This window comes from Mustelus asterias, unplaced genomic scaffold (genome assembly GCF_964213995.1).
Source record: "Mustelus asterias unplaced genomic scaffold, sMusAst1.hap1.1 HAP1_SCAFFOLD_1086, whole genome shotgun sequence".
NCBI lineage: Eukaryota > Metazoa > Chordata > Chondrichthyes > Carcharhiniformes > Triakidae > Mustelus > Mustelus asterias.
In genome coordinates this window covers 67,982-77,500 of record NW_027591031.1, presented here as the reverse complement: position 1 = coordinate 77,500, position 9,519 = coordinate 67,982, and the positions used below count along the sequence as shown (strand labels likewise).

Here is a 9,519-nt window from a genome sequence, read left to right as displayed (position 1 = left end):
GCCGCACTGTCAGAGGGTCAGTACTGAGGGAGTGCCGCACTGTCAGAGGGTCAGTACTGAGGGAGTGCCGCACTGTCAGAGGGTCAGTACTGAGGGAGTGCCGCACTGTCAGAGGGTCAGTACTGAGGGAGTGCCGCACTGTCAGAGGGTCAGGACTGAGGGAGTGCCGCACTGTCAGAGGGTCAGGACTGAGGGAGTGCCGCATTGTCAGAGGGTCAGGACTGAGGGAGTGCCGCACTGTCAGAGGGTCAGGACTGAGGGAGTGCCGCACTGTCAGAGGGTCAGGACTGAGGGAGTGCCGCACTGTCAGAGGGTCAGGACTGAGGGAGTGCCGCACTGTCAGAGGGTCAGGACTGAGGGAGTGCCACACTGTCAGAGGGTCAGTGCTGAGGGAGTGCTGCACTGTCAGAGGGTCAGTGCTGAGGGAGTGCCGCGCTGTCAGAGGGTCAGTGCTGAGGGAGTGCCGCACTGTCAGAGGGTCAGTGCTGAGGGAGTGCTGCACTGTCAGATGGTCAGTACTGAGGGAGTGCCGCACTGTCAGAGGGTCAGTACTGAGGGAGTGCCACACTGTCAGATGGTCAGTGCTGAGGGAGTGCCGCACTGTCAGAGGGTCAGTATTGAGGGAGTGCCGCACTGTCAGAGGATCAGTGCTGAGGGAGTGCCGCACTGTCAGAGGGTCAGTGCTGAGGGAGTGCCGCACTGTCAGAGGGTCAGTGCTGAGGGAGTGCCGCACTGTCAGAGGGTCAGTGCTGAGCGAGTGCTGCACTGTCAGAGGGTCAGTACTGAGGGAGTGCTGCACTGTCAGAGGGTCAGTGCTGAGGGAGTGCCGCACTGTCAGAGGGTCAGTGCTGAGGGAGTGCTGCACTGTCAGAGGGTCAGTGCTGAGGGAGTGCTGCACTGTCAGAGGGTCAGTGCGGAGGGAGTGCCGCACTGTCAGGGGGTCAGTACTGAGGGAGTGCCGCACTGTCAGAGGGTCGGTACTGAGGGAGTGCCGCACTGTCAGAGGGTCAGTACTGAGGGAGTGCCGCACTGTCAGAGGGCCGGTACTGAGGGAGTGCCGCACTGTCAGAGGGTCAGTACTGAGGGAGTGCCGCACTGTCAGAGGGTCAGTGCTGAGGGAGTGCCGCACTGTCAGAGGGTCAGTGCTGAGGGAGTGCCGCACTGTCAGAGGGTGAGTGCTGAGGGAGTGCCGCACTGTCAGAGGGTCAGTACTGAGGGAGTGCCGCACTGTCAGAGGGTCAGTGCGGAGGGAGTGCCGCACTGTCAGGGGGTCAGTACTGAGGGAGTGCCGCACTGTCAGAGGGTCAGTACTGAGGGAGTGCCGCACTGTCAGAGGGTCAGTACTGAGGGAGCGCCGCACTGTCAGAGGGTCAGTACTGAGGGAGTGCCGCACTGTCAGAGGGTCAGTGCTGAGGGAGTGCCGCACTGTCAGAGGGTCAGTACTGAGGGAGTGCCGCACTGTCAGAGGGTCATTGCTGAGGGAGTGCCGCACAGTCAGAGGGTCAGTGGTGAGGGAGTGCCGCACTGTCAGAGGGTCAGTACTGAGGGAGTGCCGCACTGTCAGAGGGTCAGTGCTGAGGGAGTGCCGCACTGTCAGAGGGTCAGTACTGAGGGAGTGCCGCACTGTCAGAGGGTCAGTACTGAGGGAGTGCCGCACTGTCAGAGGGTCAGTACTGAGGGAGTGCCGCACTGTCAGAGGATCAGTACTGAGGGAGTGCCGCACTGTCAGAGGGTCAGTGCTGAGGGAGTGCCGCACTGTCAGAGGGTCAGTGCTGAGGGAGTGCCGCACTGTCAGAGGGTCAGTACTGAGGGAGTGCTGCACTGTCAGAGGGTCAGTGCTGAGGGAGTGCCGCACTGTCAGAGGGTCAGTGCTGAGGGAGTGCTGCACTGTCAGAGGGTCAGTGCTGAGGGAGTGCCACACTGTCAGAGGGTCAGTGCTGAGGGAGTGCTGCACTGTCAGAGGGTCAGTGCTGAGGGAGTGCCGCACTGTCAGAGGGTCAGTACTGAGGGAGTGCCGCACTGTCAGAGGGTCAGTCCTGAGGGAGTGCCGCACTGTCAGAGGGTCAGTACTGAGGGAGTGCCGCACTGTCAGAGGATCAGTACTGAGGGAGTGCCGCACTGTCAGAGGGTCAGTGCTGAGGGAGTGCCGCACTGTCAGAGGGTCAGTGCTGAGGGAGTGCCGCACTGTCAGAGGGTCAGTGCTGAGGGAGTGCCGCACTGTCAGAGGGTCAGTGCTGAGGGAGTGCCGCACTGTCAGAGGGTCAGTACTGAGGGAGTGCCGCACTGTCAGAGGATCAGTGCTGAGGGAGTGCCGCACTGTCAGACGGTCAGTGCTGAGGGAGTGCCGCACTGTCAGAGGGTCAGTGCTGAGGGAGTGCCGCACTGTCAGAGGATCAGTGCTGAGGGAGTGCCGCACTGTCAGACGGTCAGTGCTGAGGGAGTGCCGCGCTGTCAGAGGGTCAGTGCTGAGGGAGTGCTGCACTGTCAGATGGTCAGTACTGAGGGAGTGCCGCACTGTCAGAGGGTCAGTACTGAGGGAGTGCTGCACTGTCAGAGGGTCAGTGCTGAGGGAGTGCCGCACTGTCAGAGGGTCAGTGCTGAGGGAGTGCCGCACTGTCAGAGGGTCAGTACTGAAGGAGTGCCGCACTGTCAGAGGGTCAGTGCTGAGGGGGTGCCACACTGTCAGAGGGTCAGTGCTGAGGGAGTGCCGCACTGTCAGAGGGTCAGTGCTGAGGGAGTTGTGTGATCCTCAGTCTCTGTGCTGTGTGTTCCTCGGTTGACGCCTGCCTTGTCTTCCCCCTCTGCAGTTGGTGTTTTTTTGCGCATTCCGGCGGGTGTCCAGTGCAAGAGGCCCAGCCGCTTCTCCAGCGAGCTGATCAACCTGGGGAGGGTGCGCGGCTGTGAGCAGGAGACGGAGGAGGAGGAGCAGGAGGATGGCGACCCGGAGGGGGAGCTGAGTTTCTGGATGGGCCTAATGGAAATGGAGCGGGAGCTGAACCCAGCGCTGGACAAGGCCTGGTCACAGGCCTGGCTGGAGTGGGCGAGGATGAAGGAAGGGGGCAGGAGGGCCCCGGGGGGACTGAGGGACGAGTTGGCAGTGGCGGTTGTGTGCTACGCCCTGGAGTACCCGCCGCCACCCTCAGGCCCCCTCTACCTGCGCTTCAACCAGGCCTCTCGCCAGTGCCTGGGGTCCGAGGGAGAGGAGGAAGCCTGCGGGCGTTTCCGAGCATTGCATCAGCTGCTGGCTTCGGCCTTACGAGGCCTGAGGCAGGCCGGAGAGGGCCAGGCCGACAGGGGCACGGTGTACCGAGGGGCCGCCAGCCCCTTCTGGGCGGAGGTGGGCGACACGGTCCAGTTTGGGAGTTTCACCTCCACCTCAGCCAATCGAGATGTGGCGGAAATCTTTGCCAGCGGGGGAGTGGGGGGAGGGGGAGGAGGGGGGACCCTCTTCCATATACGCACCGCCCGGGGGGCCTCGGTGGAAGAACTCTCCCCGTTCCCCCAGGAGAGGGAGGTTCTGATCCCCCCCTGCGAGTCTTTCAGGGTGGAGAGAGTCCAGAAGGCCAACGTCAATGGTCAGCCCCGCATCGACCTCTACCTGACCTCCACTGACCTCAAGCTGTCAGGGTCAATGGCCAGTTACCACTGTGCCCTCTACCTCCTTCCCATCATCCTCTCAGGTCACCTGTGCTAAACCCACCCCCAGCGTGTTTTACTAACCCGACTAACCAGGCGTCCAAATAGTGCTAACTTAGTTAACTGAGGGAGTGTCGCACTGTCAGAGAGTCAGTGCTGAGGGAGTGCCGCACTGTCAGAGGGTCAGTGCTGAGGGAGTGCCGCACTGTCAGAGGGTCAGTGCTGAGGGAGTGCTGCACTGTCAGAGGGTCAGTGCTGGGGGAGTGCCGCACTGTCAGAGGGTCAGTGCTGAGGGAGTGCCGCACTGTCAGAGGGTCAGTATTGGGGGAGTGCCGCACTGTCAGAGGGTCAGTGCTGAGGGAGTGCTGCACTGTCAGAGGGTCAGTGCTGAGGGAGTGCCGCACTGTCAGAGGGTCTGTGCTGAGGGAGTGCCGCACTGTCAGAGGGTCAGTACTGAGGGAGTGCCGCACTGTCAGAGGGTCAGTGCTGAGGGAGTGCCGCACTGTCAGAGGGTCAGTGCTGAGGGAGTGCCGTACTGTCAGAGGGTCAGTACTGAGGGAGTGCCGTACTGTCAGAGGGTCAGTGCTGAGGGAGTGCCGTACTGTCAGAGGGTCAGTGCTGAGGGAATGCCGCACTGTCAGAGGGTCAGTGCTGAGGGAGTGCCGTACTGTCAGAGGGTCAGTACTGAGGGAGTGCCGCACTGTCAGAGGGTCAGAGCTGAGGGAGTGCCGCACTGTCAGAGGGTCAGTGCTGAGGGAGTGCCGCACTGTCAGAAGGTCAGTGCTGAGGGAGTGCCGCAGTGTCAGAGGGTCAGTGCTGAGGGAGTGCCGCACTGTCAGAAGGTCAGTGCTGAGGGAGTGCCGCAGTGTCAGAGGGTCAGTACTGAGGGAGTGCCGCTCTGTCAGAGGGTCAGTACTGAGGGAGTGCCGCACTGTCAGAGGGTCAGTGCTGAGGGAGTGCCGCACTGTCAGAGGGTCAGTGCTGAGGGAGTGCCGCACTGTCAGAGGGTCAGTGCTGAGGGAGTGCTGCACTGTCAGAGGGTCAGTGCTGAGGGAGTGCTGCACTGTCAGAGGGTCAGTGCTGAGGGAGTGCTGCACTGTCAGAGGGTCAGTGCTGAGGGAGTGCTGCACTGTCAGAGAGTCAGTACTGAGGGAGTGCCGCACTGTCAGAGGGTCAGTGCTGAGGGAGTGCCGCACTGTCAGAGGGTCAGTACTGAGGGAGTGCCGCACTGTCAGAGGGTCAGTACTGAGGGAGTGCCACACTGTCAGAGGGTCAGTGCTGAGGGAGTGCCGCACTGTCAGAGGGTCAGTGCTGAGGGAGTGCCGCACTGTCAGAGGGTCAGTACTGAGGGAGTGCCGCACTGTCAGAGGGTCAGTGCTGAGGGAGTGCTGCACTGTCAGAGGGTCAGTACTGAGGGAGTGCCGCACTGTCAGAGGGTCAGTGCTGAGGGAGTGCCGCACTGTCAGAGGGTCAGTGCTGAGGGAGTGCCGCACTGTCAGAGGGTCAGTGCTGAGGGAGTGCCGCACTGTCAGAGGGTCAGTACTGAGGGAGTGCCGCACTGTCAGAGGGTCAGTGCTGAGGGAGTGCCGCACTGTCAGAGGGTCAGTGCTGAGGGAGTGCTGCACTGTCAGAGGGTCAGTGCTGAGGGAGTGCCGCACTGTCAGAGGGTCAGTGCTGAGGGAGTGCTGCACTGTCAGAGGGTCAGTGCTGAGGGAGTGCCGCACTGTCAGAGGGTCAGTGCTGAGGGAGTGCCGCACTGTCAGAGGGTCAGTGCTGAGGGAGTGCCGCACTGTCAGAGGGTCAGTGCTGAGGGAGTGCCGCACTGTCAGAGGGTCAGTGCTGAGGGAGTGCCGCAGTGTCAGAGGGTCAGTACTGAGGGAGTGCCGCACTGTCAGAGGGTCAGTACTGAGGGAGTGCCGCACTGTCAGAGGGTCAGTACTGAGGGAGTGCCGCACTGTCAGAGGGTCAGTACTGAGGGAGTGCCGCACTGTCAGAGGGTCAGTACTGAGGGAGTGCCGCACTCTCAGAGGGTCAGTGCTGAGGGAGTGCCGCACTGTCAGAGGGTCAGTGCTGAGGGAGTGCTGCACTGTCAGAGGGTCAGTGCTGAGGGAGTGCTGCACTGTCAGAGGGTCAGTGCTGAGGGAGTGCCGCACTGTCAGAGGGTCAGTGCTGAGGGAGTGCTGCACTGTCAGAGGGTCAGTGCTGAGGGAGTGCTGCACTGTCAGAGGGTCAGTGCTGAGGGAGTGCCGCACTGTCAGAGGGTCAGTGCTGAGGGAGTGCCGCACTGTCAGAGGGTCAGTGCTGAGGGAGTGCCGCACTGTCAGAGGGTCAGTACTGAGGGAGTGCCGCACTGTCAGAGGGTCAGTGCTGAGGGAGTGCCGCACTGTCAGAGGGTCAGTGCTGAGGGAGTGCCGCACTGTCAGAGGGTCAGTGCTGAGGGAGTGCCGCACTGTCAGAGGGTCAGTACTGAGGGAGTGCCGCACTGTCAGAGGGTCAGTACTGAGGGAGTGCCGCACTGTCAGAGGGTCAGTGCTGAGGGAGTGCCGCACTGTCAGAGGGTCAGTGCTGAGGGAGCGCCGCACTGTCAGAGGGTCAGTACTGAGGGAGTGCCGCACTGTCAGAGGGTCAGTGCTGAGGGAGTGCCGCACTGTCAGAGGGTCAGTGCTGAGGGAGTGCCGCACTATCAGAGGGTCAGTACTGAGGGAGCGCCGCACTGTCAGAGGGTCAGTACTGAGGGAGTGCCGCACTGTCAGAGAGACCGTGTCCTTATATATAAATTGAGTTGGTGAATTTACAACATAAACCCAATGTAAAGAGGTCACTCTGCAGTAGCGACTGGTGCTGCTGTCACTGTTCCGCTCTCTAACCTGCTGGTAATCCACTTGGATCCGCACTGCAATGTGTAATGGAACCAGACTTAATCAACAGTGTAATAAACTGTGAAAAGCTTTCAGTATTGTTTCGATGTGTGTTCATTTAAAACAGGGTCCCTGACAGAGAGACTCCCTCTTTAAACAGAGTCCCTGACGGAGAGACTCCCTCTTTAAACAGAGTCCCTGACGGAGAGACTCCCTCTTTAAACAGAGTCCCTGACGGAGAGACTCCCTCTTTAAACAGAGTCCCTGACGGAGAGACTCCCTCTTTAAACAGAGTCCCTGACGGAGAGACTCCCTCTTTAAACAGAGTCCCTGACGGAGAGACTCCCTCTTTAAACAGGGTCCCTGACGGAGAGACTCCCTCTTTAAACAGAGTCCCTGACGGAGAGACTCCCTCTTTAAACAGAGTCCCTGACGGAGAGACTCCCTCTTTAAACAGAGTCCCTGACGGAGAGACTCCCTCTTTAAACAGGGTCCCTGACGGAGAGACTCCCTCTTTAAACAGGGTCCCTGACAGAGAGACTCCCTCTTTAAACAGAGTCCCTGACGGAGAGACTCCCTCTTTAAACAGAGTCCCTGACGGAGAGACTCCCTCTTTAAACAGAGTCCCTGACGGAGAGACTCCCTCTTTAAACAGAGTCCCTGACGGAGAGACTCCCTCTTTAAACAGAGTCCCTGACGGAGAGACTCCCTCTTTAAACAGAGGCATAGAACATAGAACAGTACAGCACAGAACAGGCCCTTCGGCCCACGATGTTGTGCCGAGCTTTATCTGAAACCAAGATCAAGCTATCCCACTCCCTATCATCCTGGTGTGCTCCATGTGCCTATCCAATAACCGCTTAAATGTTCCTAAAGTGTCTGACTCCACTATCACTGCAGGCAGTCCATTCCACACCCCAACCACTCTCTGCGTAAAGAACCTACCTCTGATATCCTTCCTATATCTCCCACCATGAACCCTATAGTTATGCCCCCTTGTAATAGCTCCATCCACCCGAGGAAATAGTCTTTGAACGTTCACTCTATCTATCCCCTTCATCATTTTATAAACCTCTATTAAGTCTCCCCTCAGCCTCCTCCACTCCAGAGAGAACAGCCCTAGCTCCCTCAACCTTTCCTCATAAACCTACCCTCCAAACCAGGCAGCATCCTGGTAAATCTCCTCTGCACTCTTTCCAGCGCTTCCACATCCTTCTTATAGTGAGGTGACCAGAACTGCACACAATATTCCAAATCTGGTCTCACCAAGGTCCTGTACAGTTGCAGCATAACCCCACGGCTCTTATACTCCAACCCCCTGTTAATAAAAGCTAACACACTATAGGCCTTCTTCACAGCTCTATCCACTTGAGTGGCAACCTTTAGAGATCTGTGGATATGGACCCCAAGATCTCTCTGTTCCTCCACAGTCTTCAGAACCCTACCTTTGACCCTGTAATCCACATTTAAATTAGTCCTACCAAAACGAATCACCTCACATTTATCAGGGTTAAACTCCATTTGCCATTTTTCAGTCCAGCTTTGCATCCTATCTATGTCTCTTTGCAGCCTACAACAGCCCTCCACCTCATCCACTACTCCACCAATCTTGGTGTCATCAGCAAATTTACTGATCCACCCTTCAGCCCCCTCCTCTAAGTCATTAATAAAAATCACAAAGAGCAGAGGACCAAGCACTGATCCCTGTGGCACTCCGCTAGCAACCTGCCTCCAGTCCGAAAATTTTCCATCGACCACCACCCTCTGTCTTCGATCAGACAGCCAGTTACCTATCCAATCGGCCAACTTTCCCTCTATCCCACACCTCCTTACTTTCATCATAAGCCGACCATGGGGGACCTTATCAAACGCCTTACTAAAATCCATGTTTATGACATCAACTGCCCTACCTTCATCAACACACTTCGTTACCTCCTCAAAAAATTCAATCAAATTTGTGAGGCACGACTTGCCCTTCACGAATCCGTGCTGACTATCCCGGATTAATCCGCATCTTTCTAAATGGTCATAAATCCCATCCCTAAGGACCTTTTCCATCAATTTACCAACCACCGAAGTAAGACTAACCGGCCTATAATTACCAGGGTCATTTCTATTCCCTTTCTTAAACAGAGGAACAACATTCGCCATTCTCCAGTCCTCTGGCACCATCCCTGTGGACAGTGAGGACCCAAAGATCAAAGCCAAAGGCTCCGCAATCTCATCCCTTGCCTCCCAAAGAATCCTAGGACATATTTCATCAGGCCCAGGGGACTTATCGACCTTCAGTTTATTCAAAACTGCCAGTACATCCTCCCTCCGAACATCTATTTCCTCCAGCCTATTAGCCTGTGACACCTTCTCTTCCTCAAAAACATGGCCCCTCTCCTTGGTGAACACTGAAGAAAAGTATTCATTCATCACCTCTCCTATCTCTACTGACTCCATACACAAGTTCCCACTCCTGTCCTTGACCGGCCCTAACCTCACCCTGGTCATTCTTTTATTCCTCACATAAGAGTAAAAAGCCTTGGGGTTTTCCTTGATCCGGCCCGCCAAGGACTTCTCATGTCCCCTCCTAGCTCTCCTAAGCCCCTTTTTCAGCTCGTTCCTTGCTAACTTGTAACCCTCAATCGAGCCATCTGAACCTTGTTTCCTCATCCCTACATAAGCTTCCCTCTTCCTTTTCACAAGACATTCCACCTCTTTCGTGAACCATGGTTCCCTCACTCGGCCATTTCCTCCCTGCCTGACAGGGACATACCTATCAAGGACACCCAGTATTTGTTCCTTGAAAAAGTTCCACTTTTCATTAGTGCCTTTCCCAGACAGTTTCTGTTCCCTGACGGAGAGACTCCCTCTTTAAACAGAGTCCCTGACAGAGAGAGACTCCCTCTTTAAACAGAGTCACTGACGGAGAGAGACTCCCTCTTTAAACACAGTCCCTGACGGAGAGACTCCCTCTTTAAACAGAGTCCCTGACAGAGAGACTCCCTCTTTAAACAGAGTCCCTGACGGAGAGACT

General features: G+C 57.3%; 1 protein-coding gene across 1 annotated transcript in view; it reads left to right on the top strand.

The window, feature by feature from the left end:
* Positions 1-6,588, top strand: part of LOC144487843 (erythroblast NAD(P)(+)--arginine ADP-ribosyltransferase-like) — an 11,948-nt gene extending 5,360 nt beyond the window's left edge. Inside the window, exon 2 of the mRNA XM_078205916.1 lies at positions 2,808-6,588. Within this exon, the coding sequence (XP_078062042.1) occupies positions 2,808-3,694 (887 nt within the window). The 3' untranslated portion in view covers positions 3,695-6,588. The remainder of the gene's footprint in view (positions 1-2,807) is intronic.
* Positions 6,589-9,519: the final 2,931 nt, after the last annotated feature.